At 39.6% G+C, this 19,616-nt stretch overlaps 1 protein-coding gene across 7 annotated transcripts in view; it reads right to left on the bottom strand.

Moving 5' to 3' along the window:
• TNIK (TRAF2 and NCK interacting kinase) overlaps positions 1-19,616 on the bottom strand; it is a 342,270-nt gene that overhangs the window by 7,696 nt on the left and 314,958 nt on the right. For 4 of the 7 annotated variants that reach the window (XM_090273875.1, XM_090273868.1, XM_090273859.1 and 1 more), the window contains 7 exons: positions 16,252-16,416; positions 14,183-14,294; positions 13,202-13,372; positions 11,411-11,554; positions 6,198-6,332; positions 3,024-3,124; positions 227-376 (listed from right to left, as the gene is read on the bottom strand). In XM_090273875.1, the coding sequence (XP_090130001.1) occupies positions 227-376; positions 3,024-3,124; positions 6,198-6,332; positions 11,411-11,554; positions 13,202-13,372; positions 14,183-14,294; positions 16,252-16,416 (978 nt within the window). Of the gene's footprint in view, positions 1-226; positions 377-3,023; positions 3,125-6,197; positions 6,333-11,410; positions 11,555-13,201; positions 13,373-13,872; positions 13,963-14,182; positions 14,295-16,251; positions 16,417-19,616 lie in introns of all 7 variants that reach the window. The other 3 variants (XM_090273843.1, XM_090273835.1, XM_090273827.1) reach the window with 1 other exon arrangement.

Raw genomic sequence — 19,616 nt, forward strand, 5'->3', positions numbered from 1 at the left:
ATATTTGCTATTATGTGTTACTCAGTGTTAAGCAGTCATAAAAATTAGTTAAATTTACATGTTTTATTTATTAAAAGCACTGTCTTTTTAGTTAAGGTAAAAAGTCCACTAACTTTACTGATTAGTAAAAGCATGACTTCTATTAAAAACATACAAAAGCAAGTCTCTTTTTGCAAGCATATTGTGGCGTAGAGAGAGCCTTGACAGTCGGCTTCCAGGAACTTACATGAGATGGTATGTAGATATCATAAGAGTTTCCTGAATCAACATCAATTACATGGAAACCAGTGTGTGAACCAAAAATAACCTTTAATCTTTGTCCTTCTTCTACTGTGAGATCAACAAGCAGTGGCTTGTGCTGGAGATCTGCAAAAGACTTTAAAAATCACCCTGTGAGTGTACACATCATTTAAAGAGGTCATCTTAATAAATTTTTCCTTTAGCCTTTGACTGGCAGAATTTAATGTCCTTCTTAAAATAGGAAAAATAGGAAATCTCTCTTTCAATTTTAGGTCCACTCATATTCTGGCACTAAGAAAAGGGGTCTAGCACCCATCTGTACCCCTTTCTCCACCCCTTGACCTCCAGGGCAGAGAAGTAGTTTACAGTTGCCAATTTTTGATACTGTCATCGTGTATTAAAAACTTGGTGTCCAGGTACTGGTGTTCTTTCCCATTTATTTCTGGCCTTTTCCCTCACATATCACAGCCGGGCCCATTTATGGCTGCTAATTCTTCAGCAGCAGCCCTGGGTGGGCCACCAGGCCAGCTAGATGCTACATCTGTTCAGGATTAATGAGAGGGTCGGGGTAGAACATCACAAGACTTAAGGCTCATTTTTTTTTTTTACATGAATGTTTATAGCAGCTTTATATGAATACAGCCCCCAACCCAGGAAAAACCCCACTTGTCTTCCTTTGGCAGGTAAATGGTTAAACAAATTGTGGTATATCCATACTATGGAATACTACTCAGCAATGGTAAGGAACAATCTACTGACACACACAACAACCTGGTTGAATCTTCAGAGAACTATACTTAGTTGGCTAGTTGGGTTTAACTAGAAAGGATAAAAAGAGCTCCAGCTAGGTTTATATAGGTTCTATGTGTTTGAATCAAAGCCAAAGCTGCAACTAGCCATCAAGTGCTCTTCTGTTTTCCTTTGCCACCCTGACCTTTATTGGGTCTTGGTGTCTGGGAGAGAATTTGTGAAACCACAGTGCCTCACTATAATCACACTGCCCTCTAACAGACCCCTCTCTCCTCATCCACAGCTAACACCATTCTCACAGTATGGGAGGCCCGAGCCTCATATCCTTCTCCTACGGGAAGGCTTGGTCTCCTGCCAGCTCCAATCTTTTTTGTTCAAGCCCTTGCCTTTGCTCTTCCCTCTTTTCAGGCCGGCTGTGATCTGCTGAACAAAGCATTTCACACTGTCTCATGCACTTTGGCTAGTAAACTGATGGCAGTAACTTCGGAACCGGAATGGGATTTTGATTGAAAAGCTTTTGTGGAGAGAGATTTTGGCAGAAGAGCAGGAGCGCTTTAGCTTTTAGAAGCGATCCCTTAAGTGTTATTACTAACCTAAAGCATTCCAAAATTTCTCTGTATAAAAGTGGGGTTAAGGAAGGGGAGCTCATTTTCATGGATGAATCTGTCTTCCTGAGCATATCACAAAGAAGCTTCTGGCGCTAAGGGAACAAGAAAAAAGTGGGTGATTCAGACCTGAGGACAGGCTCATAATGTTCCTAAGGCAGCTTCTGCCCTCAGATGGCATATGTGGGAAGAAAGAATACATAAAGGTCAATGAGAATAATGGTCAAAAGGTGGGGGAAAAGTGAGAACCAATGAGATATAAAGAGAGAGGCACAGGCCGAGAGAAAGACTGAGAGAGACAGAGAGAGAGAAAGAGAGAGAGAGAGAGAGAGAGAGAGAGAGAGAGAGAGAGAGAGAGAGAGAGAGAGAGAATGAACAGGAACAGAAGATACATTTACACTGGCTATGGACAGACTATGCAGCTCTGGAAACATCGGAATGCACACAAGTGCTGGTCCTTCTGGCATCTGGGAGTCAGTTTCTATGATCTGGGGCAATGGGTCCAGCACAGCCCTATTCTGCTCCTGCTGAACCTTATGAGTGATCAATCTAACAATGGTGGGTTAGAGACTCAGACAAAGTCAAAAATAATTAAAAATCCATCAAAATTGAAGAATGAAGAGAAACTAGGTCATTTTCAGATGTGACTGAATTCTAGTCTTCATTTCAGAGAAATCCAACAGCACTGGAGACCTGGAGCATCACGTGAGTTTTAGGAACTTCACCTCACAAGGCTTATGAAGATTACAAGATTTAGAGACTCAGTTCAGCCTTGTAATTCAGTGCTGCTGTTTGTCTGCCTTTTTCTTTCTTTTCTTTTAAATTTAATTTAATTTTATTTTACTGTTCAATTAAAGTTGTTTCAAATTTTCCCCCATTGGTCTCCCCTGCCCCATCCACCCCTGCTCCCCCAGTCAATCCCCACCTCGTTGTCCATGTCCATGGGTCTTTTATACTTGTTCCTTGACTAGACCCATCTTTCCTCCATTATTGTCCTCCCCCCACCCCTCTGGTCACTGTCAGTTTGTTCCTTATTTCCATTCTACCTTTTTCAAATGAAATATCAGAGAGTGCCCTAGTTAGATGGCTGTGTAGTGAGTCTCACTGCCTAATATTTCAATTAATGATTCACCTGGAAACCATTTCGTGCTAAATCCCACTTGGAGATGGTGATTCACAAACCTGAAATGGATGAATGCGTACCCAAATTTTAATTTAACTAATAAAATAGCATTTATTAATCCTTAGTCTTTACTTTTAGAATAATAAATCTAAAAGTTTCTATAATTTTAAAAGAGGTTTATTATATATAAGAATACTAGTATTAGTTTATATGCAAGATAGACCACTTTGTTAACTGGTCGGAACCAAAAGTTAAAAAAAAAGAACTAAAACAAGTGCTTTTTAGGTAATCACATGCCTGCTTACCTTAAATGCCATGAACTTATGATATGGTTTAGGAGCCCAAGCATATATCTCCACGGCATTCTTTAAGGCAATCACCAAGAATTTGATCCTTTCATATTTAACTGTAATAGAAAAATTATAAGTTAAAAAAGCATATCAATTTATTCAAGTTTTTGCATTAATGAATGTGTAAGCCATAATATGCAAATATACAGGGTGGGGCAAAAGTAGGTTCACAGTTGTTCATATGGAAAGTAATAAAGAGTTAATAAATAATAACACAAAAATACACTCTGTGTTTCATGTACTCATAAGTGTAAACCTATTTTTGCCCCGCTCTGTACATAGAAAACCATAATTGAGTGTGATGCTGTTGGTATGGGATTTTCTTATACTGTAGATTCAGATTTAACTTGCTTTAGTGTACTTGGTTTGCATAGTACTTTGGGCTTTTTGTGTTATACTGAAGCTCTTTTCTTAACCTAAAAATGTAACTGGCTTAAGACTGTCTAACCACTAGGTCTAGGTGTGAACTATTTATTGTAATAAGAATACATAATATCCCTTAACATTTCCTTGCCTGTCTTTTATGCTCACCCACATGTAAGTAAGTGGCTGAGAGCTGGTAGAAAAGCTAGCAAATGGGTAGAGACATTAAGGCTTCCGTTTGCTTATTATTTAAATTTGAACTCCAATTATTAGAAATGTATAAGGGATTAGTGCCCTTATAAAAGAAACCCTAGAAAAATCCCTCTCTGCTCCCAGTATGTGAGGTTTTAGCAACAAGACAGTGGTCTGTGAACAAGGAAGAGAGCCCTCAGCAGGCAATACATCTGGCAGTAACTTGACCTTGGTTGGACTGCCTAACCTCTGGAATTGTGAGAAATAAATGCCTCTTGTTTGTAAGCCACCCAGTCTGTAGTATTCTGTTATAGCAGCCTGAACAGACTAACACAATACACATGGCATTTTAAATTTTAAAAAAAAACAACTTTTTAAGCACTATCTGAACAAACAGAATATTTTGTGTTCTAAAGAAATTGGACACCTGAGAATAACACCAAATTCTTGGTCTTTGAACACTTCTTCTGTAACATGTCCCTTCTGTTCACACATTCTGTCTTAAATATACATTCAACTACTTCTTTAGCAATTTACTTCTATATTTCTTAATAAGATTCTTATAATGTATTAATTTTTTTCAGTTTAGATATTATGTACTAACTTTGTAGTATGGAAAGGATTTCGTTTCTTACAACCATTTCCTCCCTCTAGTTCTCTCTCTTAAAGATGCACACATTTCTTCCTCTTCCACACCTTCAATATAGTCATAGTTTAAATTTTTAGTTAATTCAACAATCTGTGTTCAAATTATTACTGTTCACAGATGAGGCACATAGTATACCATAGTTATATTTCCTTTGTTTTCCTGCCCTTATTTTCTATGTATGTATCTCTGAGAACGTGTCAAGCTTCTGCTAATGCTGTAAATGCCTTCACTACAATTGAACATGACAGGCAATCTATTAGTAAAATTTTATTTTTTCTTGAATGTACCTCTTCTGGAACCCTCCATTGTGCTACTCTGGACTGATGTGTACACACATACATATACTCTGTTGGTTCTGTTTCTCTAGACAACTCTGGCAAATACAGATGGATTATAAAATACTAGGTGAGAATAACTTTTCCCTCAGAATTTTTAAGCCTTGCTCCATTGTCTTCTAACTTTCTAGTATTGCTGTAAATCCAAGGCCACCTGATTCTGGGTCTCGTATAGGTAAACTGTTTGTTTGTTTATTTACCTATAATCTGGAAGCTTTAAGGACCTTCTCATTTTCTGGATACCGAAATATCATGTTGATATGTCTCGTGAGTCTTTTTTTTTTAATCCACTATTCTGGGTACTCAATTCTTTTAATTTGGGATTTCAAGAATTTAGTTACAAATTTTTTTCTTGTATTCTCTCTTTGATACTTTCTTCCCTTTCCATTTCTTATTTTCTAAAACTCATGTTCCTTAGATTTTGAGCCACTTGGACTGATTCTTTTATTTTCTTAACTTTCCCCTTATCCCCCCTGCCCCCAATATTTTTGTTCTGCTTTCTAGGAGATTTATCATCTTTATCTTCCAACACTTTTATTATATTATTACTCCTGCCAATATATTTTAACTTCTAGGATTTTTTTCTTGCTTTCTGAATGACTTCCCCCAATACTGTTCTACATTTTTAATAGCCCACACTGTTTTTATGAAAAGTTTTTTATCACTTCTCTGAACTTATTCTTTCTTTAAATTTTTCTTCTACTCCTTATTACCCTTGCTCCCTCTAAAGTCTTTTCTAAGTTTCCTATCTAAGTGGATTTCCCCATATTGATATGTGGGCTTATTGAGTGTTGGGCTTCACTTTAAGAAGTTAGACATCAAGCTTTGTTCATGGTAATTCAAATATTAGTACCTGAACATCTTTTCTTTCTGGTCATTTAGTTTCTCCAAAGACAAATCTCTGAATCTCTTGCTTGGGAGTTTAAGCATGGCTGCTAAGTAGGGGATAGTGTGTGTGTTCACAATTCAGTATCCCCCATCATCAAATTGGCTATGACAACCTTTCGTCTTCTATTTTAATTGGGGAGGGTAGTGCCTGACTGGCTTCTGGAGGAATCGCTACTCATTAACTTTCCAACAATCCTTCTGTTTCCAGTTCAACTCTGCATTTCCACCTCAGACACACCTGGGCCTCAGGTCCTAGACCTTTCTGGGTTCTGTTAAGTGACTGGACTGATTTTGATGACTACACTCACTGAAAACTTAAAATTCAGCACTTCCTGGTCAATTAGGTTTGTTTTTAGTCATCCAATTACTCTTGTTCAATTTTGATAACATCTCATTTGCTGGTTTATCTTCTGGTCCCTTTGTCCTTGTGGGTTTATGGTATTTTCATTCCTTCATTGTCATTTTAATGGTGGGAGTGGATATAAATGTAAAGACTGAGGTCTAGGACTTAATTCTGAAGGCACTCTTTCAACTTCATCCAACTGACTTTTTAAAAAAAATAATGCAAGTATTCTTAAGGTTTCAGCAACATCTTAACTTGGTCACAAATGCATCATCATTATATGATATAAAAAAACTGAATGAAAATTTACTGAATAATTCAGATTGAATATAAAAACTGTTCTTTGTTTTGAGACTTACCAACTTTGTAATGTATACAGCCTTCCAAGTCCCCAACGGTGATCCAGCCTTGTTTCTTCTCCACTTCTGGGTCATTGTGTAGTATTCTGTTTCTTAACCATGAAAGATAGTAAACTCGTAGCTTATTCTTCTTTCCTGTTGAAATAATAGAGCTTTCATTTCAAGACCCTGTGACAGCTTTTTCTCTCAATCCATCCCATCTCCATTTTATTTCATTCATTTATTTTCATTTACAAGTGTGTGCATGTGTGTGTGTGTGTGTGTATGAAGGCACAATAACCAGTGTCTCCAGCATTGTCAAATGTGTCTCTGCCAAGTCTTATGATTAAAACAGCTCTAATTGTTTTGAACAAATAACTATTTTATTTTTTAATATATTTTATTGATTATGCTATTACCGTTGTCACAATTTTTCCCCATTTGCCCCCCTCCGCATGGTACCCGCCTTCCCTCCAGCAATCCCCTCCCTTAGTTCATGTCCATGGGTCATGCATGTAAGTTCTTTGGCTTTTCCATTTCCTATACTGTTCTTAACACTCCCTTGTCTACTTTGTACCTACCAATTTGTATCTACCAATTTGTACTTCTTAATCCCTGCACCTTTTCCCCCATTATCCCCCTTCTTCCTCCCAGTTGATAACCCTCCAAATGATCTCAATATCTATTATTCTATTCCTGTTCTGCTTGTTAGTTTTTTAGATTCAGCTGTTGATAGCTGTGATTAGTTGTCATTTTAATGTTCATAGTTTTGATCTTTTTCTTATATAGTTCTCTTTAATATTTCATATAATAATGGCTTGGTGATGATGAACTCCTTTAGCTTTACCTTGTCTGGGAAGCACTATATCTGCCCTTCTATTCTAAATGATAGCTTTGTTGGATAAGAGTAATCTAGGTTGTAGGTACTTGCTTTTTAACACTTTGAATATTTCTTGCCAGTCCCTTCTAGCTTGCATAGTTTCTTTCTTTTTTTGAGAAATCAGCTGACAGTCTTATGGGAATTACTTTGTAGGTAACTCCTTTGTACGTAACTATCTGCTTTTCTCTTGCTGTTTTTAAGATTCTCTCATTATCTTTAACCTTTGGCATTTTAATTATGATGTGTCTTCGTGTGGTCCTCTTTGGGTCCAAGTTGTTTGGGACTCTCTGTGTTTCCTGTACTTGTATGTCTATTTCCTTTGCCTAATTAGAGAAGTTTTCTTTCATTATTTTCTCACATAACTTTTCAATTTCTTGCTCTTCCTCTTCTCCTGCTGGCATCCCTATGATTTGGATGTTGATATATTTGGAGATGTCCCAGAGGCTCCTTATACTATTCTTGTTGTTTTGAACTCACTTTTCTTTTTGCTGTTCTGATTGAATGCTTTTTTCTTCCCTATGTTCTAAATTGTTGATTTGATTCTGAGCTTCATCCCCTCCACTGTTGGTTCCCTGTAGAGTTTTATTTCTCTTAATGCAATCTTCATTTCTGCCTGGGCCTTTTTTATGCTGTTGCAGTACCCAATGATTTATTTGAGCATCCTGATAATCAGTGTTTTGAACTCTGGATCCGATAGGTTGCTTATCTCCATTTCATTTAGTTCTTTTCATGGAGTTTTGTTCTGTTCTTTCATCTGGGCCGTATTTCTTTGTTTCAACTTGGCAGTCTCCGTCTCTTTGTTTATATGTATTAGGTAGAACTGCTTTGACTCACTGTCATAGTAGTATGGCCTATTGTACAAAAGGAACCTGTAAATCTGTATAGGGTGAAGCCTTAGGTAATCATCAGGGCAGGGAAACCTGTTTCACTGCTATCATGGCTCTGTGTAGAGGAGGGCTCCGAGAGGGAACCAATGCTTCTGCCTGGCCTCTGGAGATTGCCCAGGAGAAAAATGTCTCTTGGCACTAGCCCTGTTGCCAATCACCTCACTTTTCCCCCTTCTCTCTATATACTACCTGTGTCCTTCTGGCTGATGCTTTGTTGCTGAATCCCAGAGGGGGTGGGTCTGCATGAGTCTTAAGTCCACTGTGGGCCCTTTAAGAGGAGTCTCTTGAGAATACTGCAGTTTCTTCCACTACCCCAACCCCCACTGGCTTTTAGAGCCAGAAGTTACGGTGACTTATCTTCCTGGTGCTGGAACCCTGGGTGGGGTGGTCTAGTCTAGGGCTGGGATCACTCACTCCTGAGATATCTTTCTTGATTTTTATCCACCACACATGAATGTAGGACTGCCCATTCCTCTGCTTCTCTGTGCCTCTCCATCCCTCCTATCCATCTAGGTCAGCGGTTCTCAACCTGTGGGTCGCGACCCCTTTGGGGGTCGAATGACCCTTTCACAGGGGTCGCCTAAGACCATTGGAAAACACATATGTAATTACATATTGTTTTTGTGATTGATCACTATGCTTTAGTTATGGTTGTCACCACAACATGAGGAACTGTATTAAAGGGTTGTGGCATTAGGAAGGTTGAGAACCACTAATCTAGGTGAATGCAGCTTCTTTATATCCTTGGTTGTTGGATTTCCATACAGCTCATTTTCTGACAAACCTGGGTGATATTTGTTTTGTAGTCTAGTGTAATTTTTGCTGTAGTTGTGTGCAGAAGCGAAGCATGTTTACGTATGCCTCCATCTTGACTAGAAGTCCAAAAAACTATTTTATAATTTGTCTTTGCCTTCAGGTTGTTTTTTATTTGAGCATCCTGCTCTTATTCTCTCTTCTTAATGCAAAAAGTAGTGTCTGTTGCACTCAGTAAGACCTAATTGTTTTTATTTTTATTTTTGTTTTATTATTTATGCTATTACAGTTGTCCCAATTTTCCCCCCATTGCCCCCACTCTGCCCAGGCTGCCCCCGCCCCATAGTCAGTCCTCACACTGTTGTCTATTTCCATGGGTCCTCATATATGTTCTTTGACTAATCTCTTCACCTTTTTTCAAACAGTCCCCACCTCATCCTCCCTTCTTATCACTGTCAGTCTATTCGATGATTCTATGCCTCTGGTTCTGTTTTGCTCATTAGTTTATTCTGTTCATTAGATTCCCCTTATCGGTGAGAGCATATTATATTTGTCTTTCATGGACTGGCTCATTTCACTTAGCATAACAGATGAGTGGATTAAAAAACTATGGTACACTTACACAATGGAATACTATACAGTAGAAAAAAGAAAGTCCACCTTTTGTGACAGCATGGAGAGAACTGGAGGCTATTATGCTAAGTAAGACCTAATTCTGTAACAAAATAGTTGATCAGAGTTCCAGAATATTTTAGATCTAATTACATGAAGGAGTGTTGATAACTGGACCTTTTATCATACTATGTCTGACTTGCCTTCCCCTCACCTTCTAACCTAACAGCATGTTAATGGAGAGCCTCTTATTTACCTCTTCTATTACTTTAAAGATGACAGCTGGTAGTAGTTTTATTTTATTTGATTAATAAAAAAAGGAATTTGTAAAAAACAAGAGAAACAAGTTCAATGAAGGTAATCTGAGCTTAGAAAATAACAGTGGGTATATTCACGGTTCTGAGATACAGAAGAAAATACCAAATAAAAAAGGGAAGAAAAAATAGATGAGTACTTGGAAAAAAACTTAAAATTTCCCTTGGGTAGTGTGATGCTGGAATGAAGACGTTTTAGTATGATTAAAAAAAATCTTAAAAACATGGAAAAGTATACACTGAGTAAACTTGAAGGTACTCTGTGAGATTATCTGTGTACCAGATTAAAAATGTCCCTTGGGGTGGCTCTTCTCAGTGATCAGACATTTAGGCCTGTGGGTTTTACTTTTTGGGTACTTATTGCCCTTTGATTTCTCTTGGGTGTCAAAAGATGTTTTATATTTTACAGATGTAATATTTATCAGAAGAAAATTCATTAAAGCAATCATACACTGAATTTCACAGGAGAGTACATTCATAACTTAAATTAAGGGAATCACTGGGCAGTTACTATTGCTTTTTGTAATCAAGAGCCTAGAATATGTATTGATCACAGTAACTAGGATGAATAGGAGCTCCAGTGCTTTCCTCTTTCTATTCCAACACAGACCAAAGGGAGTCCAAGAATCTTTTGCTCCTATTTTCATTTTCTTTTTCCCCCCACCTATGCCTCATGAAAAGAGTAAATGCTTATACTTTAAAAAAATGGGAATGTGTCACTCGGAACATAATGGACCCTGGATGTTAATTTTCTGGTATCATTTCCACTTTTGGTAGGTGAGTGGCAGAGGCATGTTTTTTAAATTTGACTCCGTAGTGTAGCAATCAAGAAAGCTATTAACTAGAACAAAGGACTACACTGAATTAAACTCAAATGACAATATAAGAAGAATTTACTTGGTTAACTATTATGTGAGGAGAATACAAAGAAATGAATCTGAGCATTTGGTGAAAAGGTAAAAGAAAGAGGGAGCTGTGGAATCAAGTGAAGGCATTTTTTTCAAAATAGAAGTACAGCTGAAGAGTTTAACTTTATTCAAAGTTCAACCCAGTAGTGCTGCGTGGTCTCTGCAAAACAATGGCTGTGTGTAGAGCTGTGGTTTTCAAATTTGGCTGTACACTGGAAACAACTCAGGACCTATGAATGCAATGGAAGCCTGAGCCCAGGAGGATTCTGACCCACTGGTCTACGGTACAGGCTAGACTTCCCATATCTCCTCACTTTTGTCTCCATCTTTTTTTAAAAAAGCTGTTTTTTGGCAACCAGAAAGCTGCAATGCATAGCAGTAATGGTTCCCACAATCAAACCTCTTTGCAGACTCAGTCACCCAGTGGGTCAGCTGCACTTGCTAAAACATCAGTGGACTAGAAGCTAGAGCAGTTCTTGTAAGAAAAGAGACCAGAGAAATTTTTGCTCACAAGATTTCCCAGTCCCAGAAGCCTACATTTTGATCTTCTCCCTCTGAGAGTAGACAGCAATGACTGGAGGGCAGACACCTTGAAAACATCCTTGCTGAGTCCTGGCTGTGGTTAAAGGCCCATAGGGACACATCCTTTGAGGTATGTCCCTGCCTAATTCAGATTTCAAGCAGAGGCAAGAGAGACTTAACTTTGGAGGTCAGAATCTGCAGTTACAAAATGCAGGTGATCTAATTCTGGCTATATTGCTATAATGTATTGCATCCCTTTCAGCTGGGGAAAGGCAGAACTTACTGTTTCTTCAGAAATGAGGTGGTCCCCTTTCCCACCTGTGCAGACCTGAAGGCCCTGGTCATCCCAGTAACATACCTGATATTGTCACGAGGACATTCAGTCCCTCTAGCACATCCATCTGCTGAAATCGCCTCCGATTGATCAGATTATAGACTTTGCCTTGCCCACTTCGGTCCAAAAGCATTAGGCCATTTTCAGTTCCCACCAGGAGGTTTACACCTGCAAATTTAAGAAGCACCTTATGGGCTTTAACCTTCTGCATCTGGGGTCCCTGTAAAACCTAAGAAATGGTGGCTTGTAAATATAAACTAATGGGCAAGTAGGTACTATAGTTAGGAGTGCAGAAGTAGAAGCTCTGACATAATAATTAAATCAGTCTTTGGTAATGAAATTAGTTTTAATTTATGAAGTGATAGCAGCATTTATTATATCTAGCCACTTACTACCTTGTATAAAGAGTCTTTCTCCAGGGGAGCCTTAGGCACAGCTGTAACACTACCACAACTGGCCTTTGTTCCTTCCCGGTATTTCCCACCCCTTTTGTGACTCTCTAAAATCCCACTTCAAGACTTCCCCAAGGTTCACCCTGACTCTATTCATGCAGTGATTTCTAGCCTGTCCACCCTCAACATACAACAGACTGCCTATTTCCATACCCTCCCTGGAAGGAAAACCCTTCCTCCTCCTCACACCACAGCTTAACCTATGTCCATTCTGCTCCGTTAGGATATGACAAAATAATTCAAGCGAAGGAGTTAACAGCCCAAAAATCACAGAAATATTGACTATAAGGAACTTTTCAGGTATCTAAATCTAGTCCAGCTCACTTTCCACATAGTAATCCTTATTTAAAAGGTCTGGCAGGTAAGTGGTCTTGTCTGGATAACTATAATACTAAAAATTCATTCCTAGACAAATCACCCTCCCCTCAACACACACCACACACACACATACACAGAGAAGTCTACTGTGCAATGTATTGTATTCATGAACAGGTAACTTTCTAACTTCTCTTGCTTGGTATATGCCTATCTTCTGAGAAACATAAATGCCTGCTCTTGTATTTACATATTCTATATTACACATGCCTAGCTTGTTGTCTTCTGTCTCTTCTCTGGAGGACAGAGCCTTACTTCTCTCCATCATACCTCCCATGAAATGGTTTTTGGGCTTTACGCTCTTTACCACTAACATCTAAAATGTCTTTGTCTTTATAAAATTATGGTACTCAAAATAGGCCTGGTACTTTAGATGGGTACAGATGGGTCATGTCTTTCCTTGATCTGTCATTGACATTTATAGTGACACCAACCAGGACTTTGATAGAATCTCATCATGTCTACATTGAGTTTGAGGTCAGCTAAAACCTGCAGGTCTTTTTCAGAAGAACTACAGGCTGATGTCTTGAACTAAAAGGGAAGATTCATCATCTATTGTTTTTTACAAGTTTTATCCTGCTACTACTAGTATGGCATTTGGCAATTCACTAAAATATGCTGGGCTAGTTTTCCAGCTGTGAAATAGAGGTAATGCCATTTTAGCCCTCATGAGATATTGTAGGGATGACAGAATGCGGGGCACATTACGTAGAGCTGGGCACATTGGTGGCAGCTAGGTCTGTTGTTGGCTTTAGTCTATCACTTATGTAAGATGGTTCTGAATTTCATTTTGTGATCCTGGGTATTAGGGTATCAGTTATTGCTACATGTAAAACTGCTCTTGATCTTTCCTGAGGCCAAGATAGTCCCAAGTCAGGTCTCTAACACCCATGATTCCAGCAGTGATCTTCTGATGAATGGTAAGATCCACAGGCTTTAAATGTTTGAGGGTCAATTCACTACTGAGTGGTAAAGAGCACCAACTTACCCCACAGAGCTGCACAAAGTATTTCTGAATTGAATCGTTTCTTGTATTTTCTGATTTCCGGTGTGTCACTATGAGGCCGAATGTTGGTTGGGTTTACATTTACCACTGAAATCTTTCTAGCTTCATTGAGTTTGGCTTGTTCTTGCCTAAGAAGTTCGCTAGTAAAGAGGGCTTTGAGAAAAAGAATCAGAGAAGTCAGCGGCATCTTAAAATAACCAGTGGAGTTATGGAGAACAGGCTTCAAAACACAATTTATTCTTGTTTAGTGTACATTATAACAAAGGCAAAGAAACTCTGAAACTATGCATATTTTACATTTTTTAGTAGAATAAAGTATAAGTCATTTATAGAAGCAATATTTTATCCATTAGTAAAAAAGGCTTATGGATACCAGTTGAGCAGTTTAGGAAATTGATAATCATCTCACAAAATTAAATACACTACCCTCATCTCCTGTAATAAATATATACAGGAAAGATTTACTTTTTGAAATTCCATATCAACTGACAAATTGGCCTACATTGAGTCTAATGATTAGTGAGTTGCATAAGTCTATAAAGCAAGACTCTCCTCGAAAGCAGCCAGACTTTTGTGGTAGGAAGCACACACCTAGAGCTCAACACAACTCAATGCGCACTTATTAAGTGTCTACAGCGTGCACAGTATTGTACCCAGAAACTGCTTTTGAGAAATATGTGGTAAGTTTGGAGATCTCTGATGAACAGCTTTTTCTAGGGCACCTGGATACCTTTGGGCTCCTACTGGAAGCAAAATTAAAGAAATTTTTTAAAAAATGAGAAGAAAGAAATTTGTCTTAGGACTTCTACAAAAATAATAATTAAAAACAAAAGCCTTCCCTTTAAGACAGGGCCTAAGGAATAAATGCCTTCATTGAACTAATTAATGATTTAAAAAAAAAATCAGGTGATACCAGAAAGGAAAGCCAAGTTGTTTCTAAAACACTGGGGCCATCTAGCTTACCCGCGGCTGATGATTCTTCATCCTCTTCATCTTCATCAGTGGGAGATGTCTGGTATACTCTGGGGTCCACAAAGGGGGTGAAGGATGCTTTAGTGCTGCTCCCCATGCCGTACTAATCACAATAAGGAGGAAGATTAAGAAGAGCAGATAAATAAATACTACAGTAACAAATAATGCTAACAATACTTGGCTTGGCTTTAAAATAATTATAGACTCTTCAATCTGTCTAGATGTTCTCACTCTAAATCCCTGGTCAAAGTGCATGCCTCTCTCCCCAGCTTCTCTTGGTATTTGTTACTCACTAGCCATTGTGCCTCTGTAGCGTTCCGTTATCAGACTACAAAAGGTATAGTGAATGAATTACATTTTGGACTGTATGTGGCCCCTTAATATCTGGCAAGGCGACTGGTGAAAGAGCTTCTTTCTCCCTTGAAGTAAAAGCAATCTCATATTGACCAAATGTTCTTAGGAAAAGCGGGCCCAGTGGGCATGTCTTCACAGCAACACTTACCTTGAACACATGGTCAACCAAAGGCTCTGTCTTGGGGGCTTAGGCCCTTCCACACTGGCCTTGTGATGCAGGTGGATTGGTGTTGGCTCAAGAAGCCTTAAAATCTTTAGTTCAGGGGCAATTTTGTCCAGGAATTAAAGATTTTTCCTTAGCATGATAGTTCCCTTAAAAGGATACTTATATTCACATGCTTATTTGGGGCCTTCATGAAAATACCAGGTTTGTAGGCAATGCACCTTGAGGATTTACTTAAAAAATAAATATGAATAGCTTGGGAGGCACCACGAAGATATGAAGTCAGAACTAGACTATGGAACAGTAAACTCAAGTATAGGGCTTCATGCCATGATATTCCAAATTTGAGTTTGGTAAATGGAGCTTCAATAACCATCTCTCCATTTTGTCTGTCATCCCCATTTCTTCTACTATTTCAAGTTCTTTTAATATCACAAGAAGACCTGCATTCAACATAAGCACCTCTTTTTTTTTTTTGTATAAATGTCTTTAACTACGTTTTTAGCTCTATTTGTAAGTTTTTATTTAAAAATAAAACCAACATCCCAAGACCCCTAGCACATAAGAAGAAAACCACAAATATCGCCATCTGACTTAATTCACAGTATTCCCTCCACCTTACAAAATCAAGATGACATCATTCTCTATAAGGAAAGATTCACTCTCCCAAACACTGTATTTTCACATCCACTCCTCCTTTGAACTTTAGAAGACATCTGTGAAAATGCCTCTGAGTTTTTTTCCTTCAGGTGAACAAAGCTTATTTACTTTATAACTTTAGAATCCAAAGCATATATCACAAGAAATTTGTGTGTGCACATAACATTAAAAACAATAGTGTACATGCTTTATAAACCCATGTAGGGAGGGCCTAAGCATGATTCACAGGATTACTCATGAAATATGACCACGTACTATGAATCATACTATTAGTCAGCTTGGTCAATGACATCTACAAGCGCTACCTAACACGTTGTGTTTATTGAGGCTTTTTTTCCAGGACTTTATCCATCTAGGAAAGATAATATCCCATTTCTCTCTTTCTCATGCAATTTGCAGTTTAGAAAGTATCTATTTGGAGTTTGAGAACCTATCTATTTATTGATTTTTATTTTTCATAAGTCAGTCACTTTAACCTCATTTCATATAAGTCAAACTTAGTTTGACTAAATTAATGTATATATGAATCTCAATTGTTGGCCTTGGAATCTCCATAGGCTGAAGTTCCTATCATGGGGCTGGCAGATAGGAGGTCCCAATACTGGTCCTAGCACTGTCACAACTGAACTATGTGCCTTGGGCAGGGCTCTTAATCTCTGTGAACCTCATCTGTAAAATCAGGTGTTGGTCCAGATGATATCTGAGAACTCTTTACTGCCCTGCTTCTATGATTTCCTCTAGCGGAGTATATGCATATGTAGCTATACAGCAGAAACCAACCGAACACATTTCTGGGAGCTCGGCAAAGACTAATTCTTGACTAGAGCAGGGCTTTAGAGCCCCCCTGGAGGAGAACAGAGCTGTCACGCTGCCCAGCACCTACCTCTTTCCCGGTGTCCATTTCCTGGGAATGGGTGGAGATGCGTCCCAGGCCCTCGGTCGGGGTCCCGGCCGGGGAATGACTCTGCTGCACCAGGTCTGGGAGGTTGATGTGGCCAGCGAAGCCATTGCTGTCACTGTGGCCAGATCGCTTCTTTTCTCCAGATGTCTGAGGGTGCACAACACATGGGGGCATTAGAGGGGAGAGCAAAGGCTTCAGAGTGACATCACCTCTCACCCAGCAAAGGTGAAGTAGTCTTCAAATCCACCCACTGGAGTGTGGGAAGATTCCATTTTTATTTCTGTATTACCTAAGAAAATAAGAAAGAAGTTGAGCTTTGCTAATATTTAGTACATGGACTGACGCTGAGGTATTGTGCTGCTGCAGGAGGGGCAGTCAGGAGTCACAGAGAATGTTGGGGTTCACCGTGGGAAGATAGGAATGCTGCAGGTGGAGGGCTGGCTGGGGCCCACACTTGCAAGTATTTGTATGTGTCTGTTCCTGTGCACACATATCGGTTAATGGAATCTGCGGACCATGTTACTAGGTTATAATGACACAAACCCATAACACAGAGACATGCCCTAAAATATTGCTGAAAAGGAACAGTGGGATGAGATAACGCTAATAATCCATGTAAATGTGTACTCCAAGGAAATGCAGGATGACACCGAGCCCCTAGGGTTCTTTGGCAGTCACAAAGTCAAAACAATGATTAATCAGATCTGACAGGAATTACCAAAAAACAAAACAAAACAAAACAAAACCAAAAACAACATCCCACCAACCCTCCCCTCTAAAACGAAAAGCCACAGTGATGATCCAAAGATTATTTGAAAATGTGGATTTACGTCTACTACCACCGATGCTGAATTTCTCAGAAGTAACTATGGTGCTTTGTGACAGCATCCAGTAAAAAACGAAAAAGAAAAGGAAAATGAAGCCATCATGACTAGTAAAGCATTTCAAATACCATTTATGGTATCCTTTTTTATGATCTTTAAATGGTTTTATAATGTATATATTAGAGCAGTAGGACAAATGTATGATTTGTAAATAAATACACAGTATTCTGTGGTGTGTTCTAACATTTCTACTGATAGAGTTGCCTCACTTAGCAAAGTATAAATCACTTCTTTGGAGAGCAAAGCCTCCTTTCTAAAGTCCCAGGGACAAAATACAGAATTAAAAGACAACTCTGCTCCCTAAAAGCCAGTGCCCACCACACTGTAGTCCTGGCTAGTCCTGTGCTTTTGAATTTAACACTTAGGTGACTAGCTGATTGCGGGCTCTTAGAGCAGACCCGATTCAGTAATGGTTCCCTCCCTTGCCTTTTCTTTCTTTCATTCATTTACCCCAAAATTTTGAGTGCCTACTAACTGTGAGGCATTTTGCTGGACATGCAGGAATCAGCCAGGAGCAAGGTAGTTGCATTCCCTGCCTTGTTTGCAGCTGGCTGGCATGGGCAAGGGGTCATGCTGTTTCTGTGACCACCTCACCGGACTGGCTTCTTTCCAGAAACTGTCCAGTTTTTGCAATTCCAGTTCTGCACCTGCCTCTAGCTGGAAGGGTAAGGACACGCATTTTTTTTCCCCCAAAACAAACAGACTCTCAAGTTCCTGAAGGAGTATCTATAATTGATGTTACCAGGAAGCTTAGGAAGTCACTGAAAAAAACCTTAGCACCCTCTGTTTTTTGGCAACATGCTTCTGCTCTATAATGTGTCCAAGAGAGAGGTGTTTTCTGGATTCATTTTGCCACAGGGCTCATCTGAACATTTCATCTCCTAACGACGTTTTGGGGTTCCCTACTAATTTATCTTATTGTCCCTCTTATGTGTACTGGGCAGCTTCTCTGCTTTTCTAAAGTCTGTTCAAATACTGAAAAGCTTTTTAACATTTCCCCCTACTTTCCAGGAGCATAAATCACACATTATCTCTTTAGGGTTTTGCAGCCTCTCTTCTATCGGCAGCATCCTGTCCCAAGCTAAGAACTGATGCAGACACAGTGGTTCTCAAAGACCTGAAGAGCTCATGAAGGGGAATGGCCCAGACAGGGAGATGCTTGAAGGAACCCAGCAATGACCCCTGAATCTTCCCACTTCTGAGTCATTCCCCTTTTGTTCATTCAACCAGCATCTTCTTAAGAGTTAAATATCTTCTGTGTGCCAGGCATTCTGCTGGGAATACAAAAATCAGTAAACACTAACCCTACCCTCTAGGACCTTATTAAGAAAACTTCTCAAATCTCTGTAATCTTCATGCCTTCACTATTTCCATGGGGGTGGGCACTAAGATGCTCTAACATAGGCCTGGGACCACGCTAGACACTTTATGTTTTTATCCTCCGAATAACACCATGGATTATCTTCTCATTTTATAGATGAAAGACGTCAATGTAAAAAATCCAATTATCTTGCCCCAAGTGACAGAGATTTGTAAGTGGTGAAATCAGGGTTTGAACCAAGGCTGTCTGGTGACAGAGCTGCACCAAGTAGCTCTGCTCTTGGCCCCAGCTGATTGGACCAGGAGTGGACACCTGGGCCAAGGAGGATCAGGTTCCCACTGGGATTTACTATTAGGCCTGAGAAATACTGGTCAGTTTCTGCTGGACAGCTGAACTGAGATGTGGTGAATATCTTGCAGTGGTGCATCAGGGGGATGAGAGCACATGCAGTGGAGGAGGAGAAAGCTGGTCTGTGGAGAGAGAGAAGAACAAAGGAGAAGTGCGGAGGGAAGAGCGAGAGAGCCAGAGATGTGCTTGTGAGAAGCTGCCTGAGCTCCTGATCACTTCTTAGTGTCTGCACAGCCCTGCATGGGGTCCAACGCACTCTCTGCCTTTGGTGTCCTTCAATGACATACCTCTGAATGTTTATTCCCCATCTCTGATACCTATTTCACTTTTTTTCTTAAGCTGTTTTATGTGGGTTCTTTTTCCTAGTACTTGTAACCAATAGAGGCTTCATGATGATAAGCTAGTGTTCTGGTTCTCTGGGGTGGACAGACCCTGGAGAGGAATCAGCTGGTCAGCAGGGAAGGTGCTACAGACAAAGGCCATTGGGAGTCCCAGGAGAGGCTTCACGGAGAAAGGGAAGGCTGAGCCAGACCCACACCGGGCTGCTAGGTGAGGAATGGGCAGCAGTGGAGAAGGGAGAACATCTCTTCCAGCAGATGGGCCCTATGGACAAAGAGGTAGATGACAGCTGGTGTGGTGTGTTCTAGAATTAGAGTAAAGAAAGCTCTGGTGGGGCTGTAGGATAGGGAAAGTAGAAGCAGGGGAGTGCACTAAAGGGCTAATCTGTGTATCTGACAAGGTCATGGGAAGGGGAGACAGTGTGTTTATAGAGTCACCTACTCCACTCCATAAGA

The sequence above is a fragment of the Furipterus horrens genome, unplaced genomic scaffold (assembly GCF_987537825.1).
Source record: "Furipterus horrens unplaced genomic scaffold, mFurHor1.1.pri manual_scaffold_1, whole genome shotgun sequence".
NCBI classification, from domain to species: domain Eukaryota; kingdom Metazoa; phylum Chordata; class Mammalia; order Chiroptera; family Furipteridae; genus Furipterus; species Furipterus horrens.